Consider the following 21,813-nt stretch of genomic DNA (forward strand, 5'->3'; position numbering starts at 1 on the left):
CATCCAGCCCCCTTTCCTCTTTTCCGTTTCCCGTTGTTTCCCCGTGTCTCTCGCTCGTCTTCCTACCTTTCCTCCCGTTAAATCCTTCTCCCGTTCTCCCTCCGTGCCCTCGTTTACTTTCTCCGTGGTCCCTATATACCCCGTATCCTAAGTCCCTTCCATTTCTCCCCTCTCCCTGGGCTTCAAAAATCTTCTTCCATCCGTCCAGAAAAACGCGTCTGCCTGTCCTCTATTTTCAGCAGCGGTGAATGAGGAACGGGAATGAGTGAATTCGGATATACGCGCTTTCTTGTTGAACCTCGCCGAGAACTGCCCTCCTCATGTCTGTTTCCGCTCTTAACACTGATGATCGTGAGGTCCAGTCCCCTCCCCTCATCTTCCCGTGCTAATTTCTCGGCTGATTTCAACTCCGATGGGTGCGAATCGGGTTAGTTTTCCCCGTTCGTGCTTATCCGTTTCAAGATTTCCCCTTGCTTCTCCTTCCTCCCGCTCTCTCTGTCTCAACATTTTCTTTGAGAGCAAAGTCCCCTGACTTGCCACGATCTGAACGGGCACCCGTTTACCCCCTTTCTAATAATTTAGCTGTCTCCTTGTTCCACCCGTTCCCAGCAACGGTAAATTGAAACTCACATCCAACGACGAAGCACCAATTGGACGCAATAATTGTCTTTTGTAACAGAACGGTGAACCGCAGACAGACAACGACCCCTTAAGAACCTTCCCAAAGAGCCCGGTGGACCATCTGACCAAAATTGGCGTCGATCCGCGCAATGGCTTGAGAGCCTATAGGTCACCGGTATAAATCTCAGCTTTTTCAACAACGAAGCACCAGCTTGGACACAATAATTTCTGTTTTCGGTGAAACGGTGGATCGCTGACACACAGCAACCCCCTAAGAACCTTCCCGAAGAGCCCGGTGGACCATCAGACCAAAATTGGCGTCGATCCGCGCAATGGCTTGAGAGTCTATAGGTCACCCACGGACCCACATACATTCGCTTTTATATATATAGATTGTCAGGCTCGATAGGTGAAGCGAATGCCAGGGAGGGAGATAGCGGACTCCCTATGAGGCAAGAAAGAATTCGGAGGAAGGAGAGCGAATAGGATCCAAGAGATCGCGCCGGGTGGAAATCCGAGACCCTTAACTGAAAAAAAAACGCGGCTGCGGTGGCCTACGGTGGCCTCTGGACCCCGGAGAGCTCAAAGATCATTTTAGTGTTCTAGCGGAATCAAGACACGAGTTCACGAGACTGCCCAGTTTCCCTTTATTCCATTGCGTATATAGCTGCCCTCGGATCAACCCCCCTCTTACTCTCGGAGGACTGGTCGAGCGATGCAACCGAAAACTCGGAGGGCTCCTGGAAACAGCAAAAACCAGAGGAGGGCAGATCAAAGAGAGAATCCGCGAGATGATCGCATGTGTTGACCTAAGGGCGGTGAACCAAGCGATTGTCGCGGATGTGTTCCCCCTGCCACGCTTGGAGGATTTGTTGACAAAGCTGGGTGGAGCGAGCGTGTTCTCGAAGTTGGATGCACGTTCTGCATATCACCAGGTGGAGCTCACAGAGGAATCCAGAGTCCTGACGGCCATCATTTTATCCATGGGGTCTCTTTCGTTTCAAAAGAGTTCCGTTTGGACTGGCATCGGCACCTGCGGCATTCCAGAGAATGGTGGAGAATATTCTCGAGTCCCGTCGTGACGAGATTCACGACGTCCAAGCGTGTTCTCATTCTTCTTCCGTGGAGCAGTTCAGCTGGCGATTGGCCTGTCGTTCCCTGGGGTGTGGAATTGTATGCTCCGATCATCTCGCGGATTCTCTCTTTGATCTCCCCTCCTCTCGTTCTTGCTGTTTCCAGGAACCCTCCGAGTGTTCGGTTGAGTCGCTCGACCAGTCCGTTGGCCGTTGGGTTATAATTCGGGGTGCCTTGGTGTCGGAGACCGAATTCGTTCAACATTGCCTGGAACTCTCGGCTCACAAATTGAACGACGTTATCGCTGAAGATCTCTCTTGGGACTCCCTCTCGATAAAAAAATAGTTCCCTGAACATATTCACAATTTTGCTCGCGGGTACTTCCTGCATGAATTCTACTTCCACCCATTTTGAGAAGTAGTCAATAATCACTGTTAAACCTGGAGCTGTCGATCGCAGGTTCTGGGGAAACTTGGCTCGGAACTAGCTCAGGGGCTTTGATCACGCAGTGAGACGCAGAGTGGCAGCTCGGGGATTCAGTTTTACCCACCTGCGCATCATATGCCTCGAGGATTCATCTCCAAACATGACCATGTATGATGCTCATATAAATCCGATCTTGATTCCATGACTCTCGAGCCTGAACGGGCACCACACACACACCTTTGGTCTCACCATCCGGTTTGTGCCGAAAGCATTGTTCTGGAGTCCGAACTTCGGACATCATCAGAAACGAAAACCGAAACATTACACATCACACTCACCCACCTTCACATCATGTACCCCGATGATTTATTCCCAACCATGAACAGATGATGCTCATATGAATCTTCAACTGATCATTCCAAGATGAACGGAGTCTTTTGTCCCACTATCCGGTGCGTACACAACAAACGAATTCGATGATTCACCGACACGTGAACATTCTACGAATAGTCATCCGTGCGATATGAGCACGGATTCTCGAAGATCAGGCCGCATGCCTTCAGTGATTGACCTTGTGCCTTATTGACACGCACGGGAAGCACGGCAAATCGCAGCCGTTTGAACCCGAACTTTGTCGGTCGGTATGATCGGGGATTCCGCCCTCAAATTTCCCACACAGAATCATCACGATTTCTAACCCGCGCCGCATGCTCCCCAGGATTCATTTTCGATTCACAACTCACGACAGGATGAACATATGACACTCATATCACCGACATCGACAACAGAGTGTCGACAATATGAAAAAAGCCCCTGGCAGGTAGTGTCAGAGACACTACCGTAAGTTTGGACGTGAAACGCATTCTCGATTGCCCCAAAGGATCCTTCTTCTTCTTGATCTTGATTCGTATATCACCAGAATCATCGAGGTACACATGATTCGGTTTCGTCCGATGTGAAGTTTTCTTCATTCAATCGGTGTCCTCCCGATTCTACATGGTGAGGAGCGGTCAGGGCTCGATTGTGTAAATCAAGCCCTGGTGAACTTTTTTTCCTTCAACCCGGGAGACGCGTCCCTTTAGTTTGAGAAACGCTGCTCTAATCAGTCATTGAGGCTCTCGATGTCCATGCTCGAGAGCACGCCTCCCGACGCCTCGAAAGCCATTTCGATTGAGACGTTTCACGTCAGAAGGTGCATGGAATCAAAATCGAACGCAACGCAGAGCGATTCGATTGACCGTGAGCCGTGAGCCGTTCGTCCTCATCGCGCATCACTCTGTCTCTGTATGCCAGGCTAAAAGTCTGCTGCTCCGCAGTCTCAGCTGAGCGGGTTTCAAGAGACAAAACGCGGTGCATCCTTGGCCTCAATTCTCGATGCTCAATATCTTCGATGGAAATCGAAGAAAGAGCACGCGCGTGGACGGCACCCATTCTCGATTCCCTGACTCTCAAGCCTGGACGGGCACGATGACCGCGAGAGCGATAAGACCCCCGTATTGACCGTATGGAGTTGGTCCCCAATGTCCCCGATCTTGATTCCGACCCTCAAGACTTCACGGGGACGATGAAACGAAGAGAGCGATCGAACTCCCGTTACGACGAAATCATGTCATAGGGTAGGGTGACCCGTTCGGTCGTGTAAGGTTGCTCGCTACCCCTCACCGAACCGATTGTACCGCTCGAGAAACGCAAAAAAAGACGACGATTTTGAGCCGACTGAGGCAAGAGGCGAAATTGGGGGCTTTGGGGAATCAGAAATAGGTTTTTGACCGTATACAAACCATCCCGCAATGGGTATGGTTAATGTTGTCAAGTTTAATGAGAATCCGTTCAGCAGTTTTGGCGAGCATAGGTAACATAGGAACCCTGCGGAGATTTTTATATACATATATAGAAGAAGAAGATATAGATATAGATTCCAGGAGTATTGCCTGAATCGTCGTTAGTATCTTGGAATGATGCTGCTTGGGTTTTGAGAAGCTCACATATGTATGCGTGAGTCTATGTAGTTGTCTATCTAGGGTACTTCCTGCATGAATTCTACTTCCACCCATTTTGAGAAGTGGTCAATAATCACAGTTAAACCTGGAGCTGTCGATCGCAGGTTCTGGGGAAACTTGGCTCGGAACTAGCTCAGGGGCTTTGATCACGCAGTGAGACGCAGAGTAGCAGCACGGGGATTTAGTTACAGTGTTCATACTTTTTCGTCGGATTTGTCCGTCGTGTCTTCGCCGTTGGGATAATCTCTCTGATGCTTGTCGTAGGGTTCGGGCAGCTCTTCCCGGTCTTTCCGCGCTGAAGGACTGCTCTGATTCGAGCTGCCGGTCTCCACATCCTTCTTCAGATTAGTGTACCGCAGGTAGAGAATGCTAAAATCACTCTCATCGGATGGCTCGATGAAAGTGTCGTAGAAGAAGCGCTCGATAGCCTGGAACGGAGCTACAAGCAGGATATGGAGCACGACCGAAACAACAATGGAGATGACGAGGTTCCACAAGATTTCGGAGAAGAGCTGTTTTTTGGTGTAATATACAGGGGCGCGAAGGGTGCCGTTGCTGTGAAAAATAACAAACGGGTGCACAAGATAGATAAGGAGCCAGAGTTTGCCCACAGGAATAAAACCGGGCCACGACAAGAGCATGTTGACGATTCCTCCTTTCTTTGCGTGGCACAACATGATGAGAAGCCCCGTACCCAGCGCGAACACTACGCGATGGCATGCGTCGTAAACAGCCGAAACGGAGTTGCTGGGATACGATGCACCTCGGTTCCAATCGAACGTGGCGTTCATGGTCACAATAACCACGGTCAAAATCATTAGCCACAGGAGTGTTGTGGCAAGTCGGCCGAGCTTGCTGAACGTGCCCTTGCTGTTCATCTTTTGGTGGAAGATGAAACCTATGATGAGACCGATGAAGAACGGGCCCCCTCGGCTGTAGATCTGCATTCCCACAATCGACATGTAGTCGTTCTTCGATCCTAAACGGTATTCCCGAAGAAGCGTCGTAGGGCCCAGATTATTCGTCAGGTTCAGAACAAAATCTATGACCATCGTCGTCACGACTAGAACTCCGAGTACGAAATGGGTCACGTTTTCCATCTTTTTCCAGGAAAACGTAGCTATGACGGCAACGATGAGGCCTTGCATCAGATAGGCGACGAGCCATGAGTGGGGCATACACTGATTTTCAACCTTGAGGAAGTTGTTAATGAATGCCATGTTTGCCCACCACGTCGTCCCGCACTTCGACAAGTAACGTTGACTCTCGATATCCCACGTGGGTCCTGCTCCCATGCGCGCGAAGCAACATATGAGGAACCAAAGCAGGAGATAGTACATCGGCACTGTCTTCATGAGTCGGTGACCGCTGTAGCGCAGGACGTGACCGACGCCGTTTCTCTTCGAGAGTCCGAACGCAGACAAAACCCCGCTCACAACCAGCAGAGTATCGACGGCCAAATCTTTGTTGAGTACGAACTGCGTGGTCATTGTTTGGAGGGTTTTCTCCATCTCTTTCATGTTCGTCGTCATATTTCCTGCGCGAAGCTGGCCCGTGTTTCCCATAATGAGCCAGACTATGGCGAAAAATTTGACTCCGTAAAGGCACTTGACGGTGTGCGTTGGGACACGCGTATCCATCAACTGCCTGAAAGAGACCACGGCCGAGCACGAGCGGAGCATTTGTGAGAAGTTACCCTCCAAGGCGAAGTCATACGAGTGTTTGGCCTCATCCTTGGAAATATGATCGCGCTTCTGTTTCAAGCAGAAGACGACGTCCGCGAGAGTTCCGATGAGAACGATTATCGCCAGGAGGATGAATATGCCAGAGATGAATCTGGTACCAAAACTGGCGGGGGGGAGATCATCGGCTTGATGGCAGGACACCGCGTCAATGCCGACCAAGATCGGAAACTTTTCTCGATTGGGTTTGATATACTTGAGTAGTATGTTCTTCATCGCCAGACCGAGATTCTCGAATGACACTTTGGAGCAGGGCGAGGGGACGCAAAGTCCCACGTATCCGGGAAACTCAGGCTGCAGTTTGTACACATCATCCATCTTGTGCTCTTCCTTCTTCATATTCTCCTGGAATTCGCTGAGGGTTTCGTTCTCGGGTCGTTTGAAGTATTTGTTCCTCTTCAAACGCAGCTTGAAGCTGCAGTAAGCTCCTTTGACTTTCGAGGGTAGTCGCGGATATTTCTGCAGAACGTTTTCAATGTCGTCGAGATCGAACTCAGGAATTTTCAGACATTGATCGTAGTTCGACACGAAGCTGAAGGTTCCTGACAAGATCCCCGTCGGGGGTTTGACGAAGGCATCGGCCATCATTACGGCCCATGTTCGTTGTTCGGCAAGATGATCGAGGAATAGCTTGAGAGACTCTGTACATTTTTGGCATTCTTCGTAAGGCTCGCCTTCGGTCTTCCCGAAATTGCAGAACGACGCCAAGAACGGCTTGGCGGCGTCCAGGTAGGACCGGAGCTCGTTCTTGTTGCTGCCGTGCTCCGTGTTCTCCAGCTGCTCGACGATACACGACCCTCGTGTCACGAGCGCCGTGAGCAGAAACAGGCCCGACCACAACCGCATCGCGCGACTCGAACGTAGTTGTGATTCAATCTTCCTGAACGTTGTATCTTGAAAAACTTCTGTTTTGTAGAGCTAAAAGTGCTGATTACGTGTTCAACCTGGAGCTGTCGATCGCAGGTTCTGGGGAAACTTGGCTCGGAACTAGCTCAGGGGCTTTGATCACGCAGTGAGACGCAGAGTAGCAGCTCGGGGATTCAGTCACAGTGTTCATCTTTTATTTCTATCTAGGCGCTGCTTAAATACAGATCTAGTATAGAGGGGGAGAGCTATCCTCTGAGAGGATGCTTGATTACCTAGGGTGATCTACTTAGGGTTCAACCCCCTTAGACAGGCGAAGGAATTCAGATCGGACTAGCTTGATTGATGGTTCCGGAGTCCTCTCTGTCTAGCCATCTAATCTGGAATCGAATCTGGAATGTGGAATTGGGTTCTGGAATCGAAAACTCACCGCACCCGACGCACGAGTGGGGTGAACCCCGGAATCGGTTCTCTAAGCTAAGGGGCTCAGAGCCTCACTATCTAATTGAAATCCCTATTTCTAACAATCACCACTGCGAATCCGGGTCACAACCCTTTTGACCATCGCTTCGGTTGGAGTCATTCGGGCTGCGTTATTTCCGAACTCCGCCGCTTTTTTCGCGTTGATTTCTGCCCGTGCCGCGACCGCAACCGCATCCTCGAAGTGCTCGTTGTCCTTGCAGGCTAGCAATTCTTTCCGGACGCTCGCGTTGTTCGTCCTCACGGTGAGCTGGGAGATGATTGCGTCGTCCGCTGTCATGGGGAACTTGCATTTGTTTGCGAGTCTCCGGAGCGCTGCCACGTACTCTCGGACCGATTGCCCTTGATGCTGCTCCCGACTGAAGAAATCCATCCTGGCCGCCGCCAGTTCTTTTCGCGACGAGAACCTCCGGTTGAGTCTGTCGATTGCCTTCTCGTAGTCGTCATCTCCCGTGGCTTCTTGATGTTCGATCGCTCTGTACTGGGCTTGCCCTTCTGCCCCGAGACAATGCTTCAGTACTGCGATCCGCCGAGTCACCGGCCACGACGCCGTATCTCCTCGAGCATCCAGGAACGTCCGGAAGTTCTCCATCCAGTCTTCCCACTGTATTATCGGGTTTCCCGGTTCTGGGAGAAACTCCCTCGGAGGGGCGAAACCATTAGCTGAATCGTACATTTTCCTTCCGCACTGTCACTTTTGTCGACTGCGCCACCTTCAGTGTTCTAGCAATATGAAGACTCGAGTTCAGGATGTGCATCTAGATATCCACAGCTTACTACCCGCTGCTAGCTACATTTGGACACTACAATCATGGAACACGAGCTGAGTACATCAATATTGCAAAGAACGTAGCTCCGGAGGGCGCTTCCCTTCGAAGCCCCGCATAAGAGGAGCGAGTTTCCCGCTCGACCCCCCTTCAATGCTCATTTCACAGAGAGAAACGACGCCGCTCCATGTTCCGTCGCTTAGCTCCCGACTTTCAGACATTTCTTTCTCCACACCGTCGCGTGGAACAACAATAACATCCATCCGGCACTCTATCCACCGGAGTGCGGTTCCGTGGTGAAGAGTGAAGACCTTCGCGCAGATATGGGGGGCCTCCGTTTGAAAAAACGGTTGCGCGTCGTTGTATCTCACCTAAAAGATCTCTTATTCGACCCGGAGAAGCTCTCGATTGTGGGTTACGTATTGTTGTTTATAGAACTAGTCCTGAATATCTTCATCATACACCGGGTGAACTACACGGAGATCGACTGGCGTGCGTATATGCAGGAGGTCGAGGGAGTTCTCAACGGCACCACCGACTACGTTCAACTGAAAGGGGACACGGGACCGTTGGTCTACCCGGCGGGTTTTGTGTACATCTTCAGCGCTCTGTACTTCTTCACTAACTCTGGTCGCGATGTCCGAATGGCTCAATACGTGTTCGCGATCTTCTATTTGATCATGTTGCACCTCGTTTTCCACCTCTACGCCAAAACCCGAAAAACTCCGCCATATGTCCTGATTCTTATGTCGGCCTCGTCGTATCGGATCCACTCGATTTTCGTGCTTCGCCTATTCAACGATGCTGTCGCGATGCTGATCCTCTACGTGGCGCTCGGGCTTTTCATCAAGAAGCGATGGAGCATGGGTTGTCTCATGTACAGTTTCGCCGTATCGGTGAAAATGAATATCCTGCTGTTCGCGCCCGCGTTGTTCTTCGTTCTCCTCAATACCGGCGGGTACTTGCACACCTTCAAAAATCTCACGGTCTGCGCGCTTGTCCAGCTGATACCGGCTCTTCCGTTCCTCATCGGCAACTACGAGTCGTATATCCTGCGAGCCTTCGATCTGGGCCGTGTTTTCGAGTACGAATGGACCGTGAATTACCGCTGTATCCCGGAGTGGCTCTTCCTCAGCAAAAGCTTCCACCTGGTCCTTCTTGCCCTCCACGTCGGCGTTCTGCTGGCCTTCATCCCGCGATTCATGAGGTACTGCGCCATCAATCGCGTCCAGACCGATAACGGCGGCTCGATTTACCTTCTCCTGCCCGACCAGATCTTGTTCCCGATGTTCGTATCGAACTTCATCGGGATAGTTTTTGCACGATCTCTCCACTATCAGTTCTACGTGTGGTACTACCATTCGATACCGTACATACTGTGGTCTTTGCCGATAACGACACTCGCGAAGCTTCTTCTTTGGGGTCTGATAGAGATGTCCTGGAACACTTATCCGAGCACAGTGTATTCGTCGTGCACGCTTCACGCGTGCCATCTCTCCATACTCTGCGTACTTTGGTTCTGCTGGCCGCAGAAAAGTCGTTATGTAATCAAGAAGAAGACGGCCTAGGACGATTCGAATGCACAGACGCATCGGAGTATTCTGAACACCGACCAAAAGTCGCAAATCCAGCTTACTCGTCGATGTCATCACAACTTTTCTAGGAATGTTTGTACCGACTGCAGTCCCAAATATCTAGGTATCGTTTTCTACGAACGTACTATTCTAAGTCATTTCTTGCAATAAATATACTTTAAGGAAGCTTGATGTGAATTATTCAAGGAATATCGAATTTCGAATCCACGAGTTCTCTGGAATCCTGGACATCAGGATGCCCGATTTCGATCGAGCCTCTCTTCTTAGGCGACTATCAGTGCCCGAAATCTGGGTCTCTAGCCGCTGAGAAGTCGAATCGATTCATGAATTTATGAATTACGTTTTCCTTGGACGGAGCCCCCCTCCTCCCCCCGAGTGATCACGCCGGGACATCCGCTTTGTCTTGACACGTTTTTGAAATTGCTCTCTAATCTCCGGGTCGTCTAGATTATTCCGGCATGTCCTTATGACCACTGACAGCTCCGCTCTTCACTACACGCGCATGGCGCGAAGAAAACGACGTTCTGATTTCTGATTCATCGAGAAGTGCTGAGAATGCGCGTGTATATTTATTTCGGACTCGCGCTCAGACCGCGAAACGACGATAAAACAAGCCACAAAACAGATGTTGACAGGCCCCGGCGGGGTTCGAACCCACGATCTTCTGTTTACGAGACAGACGCCTTACCACTTGGCCACGGAGCCGTCTCTCTCGGGGGGCGAGCAATCAATACAAGAACTTCCCTGCTCTTCGGCGACATCCCGATATTCAGCGACTTTCTGCGGGAGATCATTGCGAAGAGGCGAGGTCGGCTATAGGGAAAACTCTCAGGGCAGGTTGGAAGTTTTGCGATCAATGAATGATAGGAGCACAACTTCGATTCGAATCGCATTTCTGACGAGACAGGTCTCCGATTCACCGAGGCAAGCCAATGATCTCGATGCTCGCTACTGCCGAGAGGACAGAACTCTCAGAGAACGGCGAACGTTTGTCAAGTCAAGACAAAGATGAGTTTATTCAATCTGCGGAGAAATGATACCTTTTCTCGCCGGTGTCCGAGCAGACGCCCCTGCCTCAATGCGTCTGCTAATGGCGCTCTTTCTCGAAATCTCCTCCATTTAAAACTCTTGGAACAGCGACGTCCAACGTTCGGTGTGCTTAGATTCCATTCCAAGCTGATGGATCTCACGTTTGGGCGAAACCATAGACACCAGACTGTGTCTGGCAACAACTTTCGTACGGGTGTACTTCTCATGCGTGTACCTATTACCGGCCTATTGGGAGGGGGAAATGTGGAAACTTACGGGTCAGAGTCTCATTTCTCTTCACCAATGATTGCGGAATCTGATCCCGAAGTTACCTAATTATTAAGAGGGATTGATTCTTGATTAGTCTCGGGAACTTCAAGTCAAAAGGGCGGCATCTCCGATTTTTCCTCTAGCAGGTGCGAATGATTGACTTCACCTGAGAGCTCCGGAGTTCCACCCTAGAGAGCATGACCCAGCGAGACGGGCTCAGTCAGGTTTCACGAACAGGGAATTACTTCAAATTCCGTCAGAGGTTCAAAGAGGCTTGGAGAGAATGATGAATTCACGGAGCATCGATTCAGGTTCCGGCCCCAGGATGACCGTCCCGCTCGTGGGACAGGAGTAATCACTACAATGAAGATGATACTTCCCATGACAATGAACATTTTCATCCTTCGAGTGACGAGCAGCCCGTGGACGAGCTCCAGAATTATTCAGAGAGAACCCGACGTTGAAAAAAGCGCCTGGATTTTCAGGTGGGAAAACTCGATTTATCGGCTCTGCTATACGTCCTCAGACGCTTCGCTGAAAGACCACGACTGCTTTCTCTATAATCACAGTATGTTCCCGCTGCGGCAGACGGGTCTTCTGATAGGAGAAGTTCCCTTCGGATGAGTTCGTTGCGTTGTTGATCAGTACAGAGTCTCTCCTCCGTTTCGAGAATTTTCTTCTGCACCATATGGAGCTCACGTCTCTCGATATACCTGGAAATTCGTCATCCTGACTGAGCTGATTCCGATGAATACCTCGGCATCCTCTCGAACCAGTCACGGAGGCTCGCCGTACGTGGCTCAACGATCGGCTTACCTTTTGCGTTTCTCTTCCGCGACTTTGAACGCGGTGGAATCCCTGAGTTTCTTCTCTTGGAACATCGCCCTCTCCGCTTCATCGCGGCGTCTTTTAGCCTCAAGGACTCGGTCAACAAGATCGGCAGTTAGCTTGGCTCGTCTCTCGCAGCGTTCTCTGCTGATCCCAGTAGAGACTCCGCCAGACATCCTGGAATTCATGGGGATCTTCATTGGTGGCAGCGTCTCGCACGGCACGACGGTCAACGCTCAATATTGTCTTAGGCTTGTCTGATGTGTTCAGGTACTCTCGATACTCACTCCGCATCCAGCGCAACTTCGGTGGCGGCCGTCATCATCTCTTCCGCCTTCTCCGACATGACGATCGGACCGTAGATCAGATGCCTCAGGATGTCATGCAGAGAGGAACTGCACGCCGAGCCAAGCAACGCTTCCAAGCCGAGATCCCGGGGCGCCATTTCGAATCCATAACCCTCCTTCAATGAAATGTGAAACATTCCTAGCATTCGATCCTCGCGAATCCGGAGGAGCTGCAAGATATTCAACCGACCGGGATGGGATCACCGGGAACGGCGCAAAACGGTCGATACTTACGCAAGCCTCTTCCTCGTCATCACTGTCGCTGAATCTGAGTATTTCACTGTCGGTCATTCGATTTGGCGGGATGTTCGGCCCACCTCGACGAGCCGAAGGCTCCACGCCGAATTGTGATTGCGGCGGGATTTGTTCTCTCTGAGCATCGAAAGTTGTTTTCACGCCCACCTCTATTTCGTACGATAAGCCTTCTCCGATGTCTATTCGAATTTGACGTTTCTCCTCACTGGAATTCGGGAGCGATTCCACGTCAGCTTTTCCCACGGGAATCGGAGCGAGCCGGTGTCGACTCGATCGAATCTATTGCTCAGGACCGAGATCGGGATTCGAACTCTCGTGTCGGAAAAATGAAGCATGAGGCTCATGTCTCGTATGCGCTCACAATACGGGGTGATCTTCACGTTCGTCGAGTGCGTTGAAGAGGATGCTCCCATCATTCGGATCCGTCTCGAGTTTGTGTCTGGATTTGAAACCATTCGACCAGACCGATGATGGCACGAAATCTTTCAGCGATCTGATATCCCTTATCACAGCAGCGGCATGCCGCACGTCCTCGTCCCAGACCCGAGCTTCAGCCCTAGCGAAGGAAGAGGAGCGATACCATTTGACATTCTCCACAATCATGTTGTACAGTGTGTTCTTGGAGTTGTCCCTATCATACCTCAGAATATCGATGATCCAATCGAAGAGCAAACTCTCAATGTCGTCCACGGGATTCTCGGACGTGAACTCGGTGTCCTGGTATGCCCTGTTCTCGGTGCATGTCCATTTGGCGTTCTGGATGAGCACGTCGTAAATCGAACGTCGGCACACGATTTTGTTCCACAGTCGAGTGAAATGCTCGGACATTTGCCGCAGGCTCGTCTCAGGTTTCATGTTCTTATACCTATGAAAGATATCGGTGTCAGGAACTCTTCCTATAAGAAAGGGATCTACAGCCGTGGGAATCAATGGAGGGATGCAAGGGAACAGATGATCTTTCGAACCGACAATGACCTGCATATGTCGGCCTTCTCCCTTTGACTCAAGGACAGTATTGGTTTTCGGAGCCATGAGTTGGGGATTTCTTGAGCGTCGCCGTCGTCACCATCATCTCGCAGGGAGGCTTCCGAATCCGCTTCATTGATGATTTCTCCTTCTACTTCGTAATAACCTGGATGTTCAGGAGAGAGTTCTCGTTCTGATGGAAGAATTCCTGACGCGGCGCGCTGTTCCTCGCTTCGATAGTGGTCGCCGGTCGATTCCCCTCGAGATGTGCTGGCTGCATAATAGTCTTCAGACATGGCGCTCGGCTATCTACTTGAGGAAAAGACGGGTAGACGATAAGAATTTCATCGTGAAAGATCGGTGTCCATCATCTAGAGCCGGAAGGGGGGAGTCGGTTCCTCTTCCCCCATTGCTAGATCCTACAGCTGCTTGGGGGAAGCTCCTAATAGATTTGGTAGATCATGAGCTGTCTGAAGTAGTCGAAGAAACAGCTGAAAGAGAGCGGCCGGGACGGCTTTCCCAGCTGAGGCGCTGAACAACGGCAACTCACTCGCCTGGAATGCGTGGGTGGAGACATCTGGGGCTCACCGGGGCGAGTAAACCTGGCCAGCGTCCTCCTACGAGAGGAATCACAGTCTTCGATGGGGCTCAAGCTGGTCGGACTCGGCTCTCGACATGTTCGCTTTCAGATGGAGCTAGATTGACTGCGAGCCCGGCATTTTCAAATTTTCGCGCTCCCTGATTAGCTCAGAATTTTTACTACCTGCTCCAATCGCTAGTCCATGAACACGTACCTTCTCTCGTCTTTCTGGGAACGACCGCGCAGCTTTTCCCATGATCCTCAGCGGACTCTGTTCCCCATGGTTCGTCGGCGGTCCCGTCTATGTGCTAGGCCCCCGCTAGCGGGCGCTGCTCTCAAGTAAACAAAAAAGTTGTTATTGTCGTCTCGGATGTGCGGTTGGATATCCGCTACTGCACAAATCCGCAAAGATCCGCTCCCTCCGTTATGGGTAAGTCCAGTCTCTGCGTTTGCTGATGAGCATCCGCGATCCGCCTGGCCGGCTCACCCTCACGCTCAATTCAAAAACTCGAGGCGGGACCTGTGGTGGAGGCATGGCCCTTGATTATTATCGGAAAGAAGACTGAAAAAGGTTCTCGAACCAATGACATATCGGCTCTGTGAGCCGCAGTCGAGATGACCATGGGGCAGAAGACGGAGAGAATGAGGAAAGGCGACCGTGTCGTATTGGGGGGAATCCAGCGTAATCGAATCGATCATGAACAAGGGAGCACCGAAATACCGAGACAAGCGAGCACTCGATACTGAGCGGGGAGATCGACCCGTATGATATAAAAACGCCTTTGATTCCGAATGCGACCGCATCGGGAAACAAATTTCGGAGCCCTGCCAGGAGGGGTCTAGCCCGCAGGAACTCCTGTAGTTCATGACAGCTGGTATCCAAGCCTAGAGATGATCGAGGCGACGTGAGTGCGGTATGTACTGCATGAAGGGAACCCACCGCAGCGATGCCCGTGGTGCGCGATATCGCCTCGGAACTGCTTCGACCCCCACCGGGATACCCAGTGACTTAACAGGACCGCTAATAATTAGTCCGGAATGATGAGTCAACCATGATGTTGAAGTAGAAATGTCGGCAATGTCCTCCAAGTCCTGAAACGGTTTTCGAAATCAAAATGTCCTCGTGAACTTTGCTTGTGCATACCTTCAAGATGGGTATGAAGCCCAAGTTCACGTTATTTTGCCTCCCAAGCTCACGCTGGGTCGAACGATGCGGCGGACTTACATGGTATCTCTATCGTATCGTTTTTTTCCGTCTAATGGGGACCTTTGAATTCATTCTAGGAACCCTCATTTCAAATCTTTGCTCATGACCCGCGATAAGGAACCTCAAACAACATGCTCTCGATAGCGGCAGTCAGTCCGTCGCCCCCATCGATATCCTGCCTGCTCGAGGACTCGTCGTCGACGCTGCTCCAATTGCAGGACCTTCCCTTGAAGTCGAGGAGCGATGCCTCCCAGCAGGCTCAACAAATCCAGAAGAAAGTCCAATGCGGGGCGTATCGAGTTGTTTTACGAAGAACGAGAGATGAGAAGAAGAAGAGCGTCATATGGGAGACCTTCGGAGAGGTTCTTAATCCATGGATGAATTTCTTGATAGCCAATCACGCCTGGGACCTAGGAGCCCCCTCTCGGTGTCTCGGGAGTTTTCCGACCACTCGTTTCACTCTCAGATATACGACATGGACGGGAACCTGATTCCGGAGCATATAGCTTGTTCAAAATGCCGGAAAGTCTATAAGTTCCTACCGCACAAGACTGGGACCTCTAATATCCTCAAACATCGATGCCAACCTCTGCTGCCTCTGATGTCGGCGTCAGGTGCTCTGCGGAAGAGGATTCAACGTAAGAGAGAGGGGTCATCTCCGGCCAGAGATAGATCAGCCAACCCTGGGTCAGCATCATCGCCAGCTGGACCAACCGAAGCAAATCATCGGCAGCTCCGTAGCATTTCAGGTCTGTCTGGAGGATACGGCAAACCTACGAGGAGGGGATTTTTCCATGTATTCTCAAGCAGATTCAATCCCTCGATGCTTCGGCTCCTATTTCTCATGTACTTCCGCAGATACCCTGAGCAAAGAAACTGCCTGTTTCGTCTGTACCGACCTCTTACCAGTGAGTGCGATATCTGGTACCGGTCTCCGGAATTTGCTGCAGACATGCGTCGATCTAGGAGTGAAGTACGGCCAATTCGAAGTGAAAGACAGTCTCCTCGGGGCCGCGGGACTCGGTCAAAGAATCAAGACGATGGCCACGGAGTGCAGACGGAAATTAGCCGTAGAGTTGAAGGGACTTCTGGGGAACATCGGCGCATCACTCTCCTTGCAGGTGAAATTTGCTACCCGAGTATTCGATGAGCGATGAGTCATCCCCACGATTTACCCCCTAGCCTCATGAGATGATCCTGCGCTCGACTCAAGCATGAGGCATTCAAAAGCTGTAGAGATTCGCCGGGAATCGATAATAATCGAGATAGACATTATAGACATGGAAAAACGCTTCGACAAAAAGCGAGCATCTCGTGATGACTCTCCATTCGATGAACAATTTCACCAAAGTGACCAGATGCCTCAGGATTGCGGAATTCGACGACGAGTACCTGAACTGTGAGAACATGTTGAGCGTCCTGTATCAGACGTTGAAGGATTATGATCTCCACGATTATTTCCACCGGTGAGGCTCCTTGCTTCGTCGGACATATTTTGGCATCATGTCTCGAGATCCTCCGGAATTCTTCCGGTGAAAATTCGCACTGAGAACGGTTTCTTTGGCGATATTCCGATAGACGACACTCACCGATTCATTCCTAGCTTTCGCGTCTCAGGTTGGTTTATATCACGGATCAGAACTCAAAACTTGTCACTGCACTGGGAACAGCGACGAGACTTAACTGCGTCGCTTCGGCCATCAACATCGCTCTCGAGAACACCATGCACGGTCACACGATGCAGGTGAACTCGTGTCTAGTCAATCCTCTCCAAGTGAACAGCGACATCATATCCGAGGTTCACTACTTGTGGAGTGAGTATTCCGCTCCTTGGTCTGAGCTCGAAGATGTCCTGGATACGAATTCATTGTTTCCTGCATCCAGGAGAACAGCACGATGGTCTCCTGGAAAAGAAGGTGACGGCGTTCCGGTGAGCAGCGTGACGAGAGCTTCCGTCTTGCAGATTTCTGTATAACGCTGGTGAGCCACTTGGAGAGAGCTGGGCTTCAAGATCTCCTGGACGAGCCGATATACAGACCGCGAGACGCTTCGAGCTGGGTGAACCGGCTCGACTTCCTGCAGAACATCCTGAAGCAATGGAATCAAATCACCAATGCGCTACGAACCATTGATGAAGAGGTACCTAGCCCGGTCTTTCCCATGAGCTCGCGTGAAGTTCCTCGCTCGTATAACTTGATCTTGGTCTCAAGCTAACGTGCGTACCTCATAGGTCCAGTATGCGTCGCCGATAAATGTTCCGATGCTCGAGGAGATCGTCAACTTCGTCACGCCCTTCCGCCAAGCCATCCGGGAGCTCTCCGATCAACAGAAACCGACCTTGTACCTTGTGGTTGTGTGGTACACGCGGCTCGTCCAGGAAATGCAGCCGGAGAACACCGACAGCTCACTGATCAACGCACTGAAAGCGGAGGCTAGAACTCAACTTCTTCACGTGAGTTCTTCTGAACCAGATCGATTCTCGGGAACATGAGCCGGTAAGAATCTGGGCTCTCCTCAACCGAGTATTCGACGATGGATTCTTCGACTTCCAGATGGAGGTTCATCAGTTGCATCGAATCGCCTTGTTCCTCCACCCCAAATTGAAGTCTCTGAAGCTGTTGCAGGACGACAGTTTGAAGGTGAATATCTTGAGGGATCAAGCGAGTATTATCGCTCGATCTAATCGAACTAAGAGACCCTGAGTTGAGCTCGAGTCCATCTTATTTCCAGCTGAGTGTCCAAGCTGAGGTCAGATCCATGCTCTCGGCTCAAGTTATAAACTCCTACATGGAAGCAAACGGCTCCAAGAACCAATTGACTTTGCACAAGGTAAAAACCGGCCCCGGATTGAGCTCAAACCCCTCTTCTGAAACGCTGTTTCGGAAGAACGGTCAGTGATTTCAGAGCTCGATTCCAATTCTCGAGAGGCGTCCAGGTTCGTGAACGATTCTATTTTAGGCCTCACCTTCTGGTTCTGCACGCCGGAATACGCACACCCTATCCGATTTGGAAGACACTTCGGACGACGACGGATCCTCGTTCGATTCGGATGAGGTCAATAAATATCTCATGCTGCGGGTGTCGAAAACCAACTCTGAATTCGATCTCCTCAAGTGGTGGACCGCTCACGAACTGGATCTACCCAGGTTAGCGTTCAGAACCTTCCAGGAGATGCTCCCTGAGGGAATTGATCAATGGGAGGTTTGAGAAATGCATATGCATTCCGATACGAAACCTTGACTTTCAGGCTCTCTCGGGTAGCTCAATTCATTCACTCCATACCTGCCTCGCACAAATGCCAGGTAGCGATGAGTACCGCGCTGGCTAATTGTCCCGAGTTGGCGGACGATATGCTCTTACTGAAGACATGTATGATGTAGTACCTAGGTCGATTGGCGGGAGGGGGCAGCGCCAGCGATGTTGATTGTGAAATACGAAGAAGGTTGCGCGACTGTAGACATACGAGAGCAGATATACGATAAAGCATTCGCTGATGTGAGGTGATGAATAAATGAATATTCGACTTCCAATCAATCCGAAGGTCGACTACATTGAGATGCTACTTCGAGGATCCTATTCTTATCATTTTGATGACTTCACTCTGCTTTCGTTCATGGAGCATTAGATTACTTGATATTAACAGTTGATGAAGACAATGACAATGTTTCTTAACTAAGCTTGAACCATAACTTTGCTCATCGGTTTCCTCTGCAAAGTGTCGGTCACGGGTGCCGACCGTGGCGGGAGCACTGCAAGCCTGGACGCTCGAATGCGTTGGACAACGGACACAGGGACGAGGGGTGCGACTTGGGAGGAGTATTCTACATTCATGAGAGGGACGGCCGATTTTCGTCGAGGGTGGTGGGAGCGAATTCAACTTGTGGGAAATAACTGGAGGATAGAGGGAAGATGGGCGCCGCTAACCCTCGAAAGGAGAGCGAGTCGAAATGACAATGGCCCCCCGTTGACGTCGCTCCCGCACATGAAGCAGTGGATTCACGAAGACATGCTTGATGCGTGCATCAGTATCCACCTTGCTCAGTGGCATATAGCCCCAAATGATTGTAGAGCGAGTTATTTTCTTTGACTGACTAGATTTATTGTATTGGGTTGACTCTGAGATCGGTGAATGAAACATGCTTAGGTGAGGAGCCGTGCTGATCTATTCCTCTTCTGGTTCCCAATCGTCCTCATCATCTGTGGCTAACAATCCATCCAGGGAAGGATTGTCGCACTCCTCTAGTTCTCGAAAGAACTCCGGAGAAAGAAAGATTCCGGAGTCACAATCTCCTTGAAGACGATACGCGGAATCTTCACGAGACCCTGATTCGAAGGTTCCGTCGGATCCGCTACGGGAGCACTGGCTGTTTCATCTTCGACGATGATTCTCTTCGGCAAGCTCGGGGTCGGAACCTGTTTTTCTTCCATTGCTTTCGCGTGGCAGCGATGGAACTGGTTGAAGTCTTCAGAGAACCTCGTGAGGAAAGCTAGGAAGTTGTCAGCATATAGCCTGTTCACACCATATGCGTCCGAGGAATAGACGCGTTCTCTGTTCTCTTCTGAGAGGTCAAGGTAGTAATGCACATATTGGCATACTACCTGGACCTTTGCGATGAACCAATAACGCGGGACAGCCTCCCCTGCGGCGCCCGTCAATCCACACAGACATTCGTAGTTCTATGCAAGGAGACAAGGTACTCGGCATCTGACTCACCCTTGCGACGACTATACCGGGAGCCGCACACTCCGAAATGAGGGAGGCGTATGCCTCCGAAGATATTCAGGAACAGCCTGTATTCCTTAGGGAGCCACTCGATGTCGATCGTCACCGCATGCAGAGCAAGGTAACGTAAAGCTACCTGGATGGAATCGTCGTCAAGCGGCATTCCGGTCTCCACAGGTACTTCTCCGCAGTTGCTCACGAAGCTGTCGACTGTATCGCGAACTTTCCTTCGCAGATCCTGAGCTCCGTCCGCACCGGGAGCTCGACTTTGCTCTAGCGCAATGTAATCAGACATCGCCATTTGCCAATGAAGTGCGGAAGTGAAGGAACTTTGGAAATCCTCGGGAAGCGCAAGAACTGTGAGATGAACTTCGGAGTTGACTTGCAGCGGACGATCTCAAGTCTTGGGCACCGAGACAACGAATGAAGTCTGCATCATCGAGCCGGTGTTTGAATTCTGATGCGCGAGAGGGTTCCGGAACGGAGTTCGGGTCCGGAATGCGAGCGAGAGCCTCTCGCCCTTTCTCTGACTGGTTAAGGTAGGGGTGTTTCACTGGCGCTCCACCAAGGCACATGCCGAATTTGATCGCTTGAAAAACGAAATTGGTCGAGCTGTGGACAGTCGGTCGTAGGACATTCAAGACGCGGAGATGCGAGGCTAACATTTCATGGAATGCTGTTTGCCGCGACTCCAGCAAGACCTTCCATCCGTTCTGGTATATCCGTGCCCAGAATAATGCGGAAATGCTCAAGGTGATCAGGCGAATATCCTGATTCTTTCCCTATTTCTCCCCTGCTTGAACAAGGTCCGTAGAAAAGTCTGTGGAAGATTGGATGATTTCTTCGTGGACCTCTTGTAGCTGCTTGCGCTGCTTAACTTCATGTGTAGAGCCACCACTTGCTCGATCTTTGTCACCTTGTCGAGCTCTTCAAGCATTGCAGTGCACAGACCTTGTAGCGCATCTCTCACTCCTTTCTTCTTCGCAAGGGCGAAACGTGTCGTTATGGTCTCACGGTACAGTCTGGAATTTCCCAGCGAAATTTCCGTACCGGTCGACTTCGCCAATAGCAAACAATTGTTCAACTGTGTTCAATAGACAAGTGAGTCCGCCTAGTATACCGCCACTATAATTTACTCATGGTTAATTAACTCATGGTACTGGCTAAGCCATCAACATGACATGAGCGTTGAAAATCCACCGGTAGGAAATTTAGAAATGAGCGGACGAACAATCAGGATCTCAATTCCATTTCTTCCCGTCGTTGTTGGCAACCGAAATCGCCATATGACGATTGACCAAGAGAGTATCTGACTAGATGAGTTGTTGCGTCGAAAACATTTGAAATGTCGTCACTAACGGAAGGCACGAGCACTCGGGATGGAAGCGTCCACAGACTGATTTATTCGAACTTCGTCATCTCTTATATATGAAATAGAACAGAGACTTCGTTATCGTCAGTGGTACACAACATCTCTCCCCTCTTAAGAGTCTCACCAACCCCCGACTTTCTCAGCGTCGGACCCCCGCGAGTCTCGCGTAGTCTATCCATGACTTGGCTGCGCGTTCGGGCTGAATTCGACGGGCCGGCAAAAGACCATCAGTCGGTGGCGACGACATGGAGTCTTCAGGAACTTCAACCTCTTGGTTTCCTGGCGTTCCCGGTTGAGGCACAGAAATCGCCTCCGACGCTCCCGGGGGCGCGGAAAACTCCTCTTGGGCCGGAGGACAGGCCACCAGAGTCGGCAGAAGCGTGTCGTCGTCGTCGTCTTGGTCTTGGAGCGACGTAGAGATCCGGCGCTTCCAAACTTGATTTATATGTCGACGTAGGAGTTTGCCACCACTTTCTACGTAACACAACGCCTTCCCCACACGCTTTACGAAGAGACCTGGTACGCGTCGTTTCTTGTTGAGACGCACCACCACCTCCTCCCCTTGAACGAAATCACGGAACCGCACCCCGTGATGACGATCGAAATCTTTCTTGAACTTTTCCGCCGCCGAGGGAATGCTGCCCGGAATAGACCTGAAGATCGCAAA

At 50.9% G+C, this 21,813-nt stretch overlaps 4 protein-coding genes, 1 non-coding gene and 1 pseudogene across 5 annotated transcripts; 2 read left to right on the forward strand and 4 right to left on the reverse strand.

Annotated features, from left to right (window-relative positions):
- Nucleotides 1–4,315: 4,315 nt before the first annotated feature.
- On the reverse strand, nt 4,316–6,616 carry LOC100907299 (nose resistant to fluoxetine protein 6). Its single transcript, XM_003737934.3, has one exon. The coding sequence runs from the start codon at nt 6,449–6,451 to the stop codon at nt 4,316–4,318; it is 2,136 nt and encodes a 711-aa protein (XP_003737982.2). The 5' UTR covers nt 6,452–6,616.
- Nucleotides 6,617–7,247: 631 nt separating this feature from the next.
- LOC108864787 (uncharacterized) lies at nt 7,248–7,799 on the reverse strand. Its single transcript, XM_018641001.1, has one exon. It carries the CDS (start codon nt 7,797–7,799, stop codon nt 7,248–7,250), a length of 552 nt encoding a protein of 183 aa, XP_018496517.1.
- Nucleotides 7,800–8,297: 498 nt separating this feature from the next.
- Alg3 (Alg3, alpha-1,3- mannosyltransferase) lies at nt 8,298–9,617 on the forward strand. The gene has a single exon (XM_003737935.3). The coding sequence runs from the start codon at nt 8,298–8,300 to the stop codon at nt 9,540–9,542; it is 1,245 nt and encodes a 414-aa protein (XP_003737983.3). The 3' UTR covers nt 9,543–9,617.
- Nucleotides 9,618–10,202: 585 nt separating this feature from the next.
- Nucleotides 10,203–10,274, reverse strand: TRNAT-CGU (transfer RNA threonine (anticodon CGU)). The gene has a single exon. It is a non-coding gene; the product is annotated as a tRNA-Thr (tRNA).
- A 1,075-nt stretch (nt 10,275–11,349) lies between these two features.
- Nucleotides 11,350–13,970, reverse strand: LOC100907589 (uncharacterized). The gene is made up of 8 exons (XM_003737936.1): nt 13,819–13,970; nt 13,274–13,573; nt 12,939–13,163; nt 12,660–12,854; nt 12,278–12,503; nt 11,984–12,159; nt 11,685–11,873; nt 11,350–11,581 (listed from the first exon to the last, which is right to left on the reverse strand). Exons 2-8 carry the CDS (start codon nt 13,558–13,560, stop codon nt 11,350–11,352), a joined length of 1,530 nt encoding a protein of 509 aa, XP_003737984.1. The 5' UTR covers nt 13,561–13,573; nt 13,819–13,970.
- A 231-nt stretch (nt 13,971–14,201) lies between these two features.
- Nucleotides 14,202–18,609, forward strand: LOC114828424 (uncharacterized; annotated as a pseudogene).
- The last annotated feature ends 3,204 nt before the right edge of the window (nt 18,610–21,813 follow it).

Source organism: Galendromus occidentalis, unplaced genomic scaffold (genome assembly GCF_000255335.2).
Source record: "Galendromus occidentalis unplaced genomic scaffold, Mocc_1.1 scf7180000075701, whole genome shotgun sequence".
Taxonomy (NCBI): domain Eukaryota; kingdom Metazoa; phylum Arthropoda; class Arachnida; order Mesostigmata; family Phytoseiidae; genus Galendromus; species Galendromus occidentalis.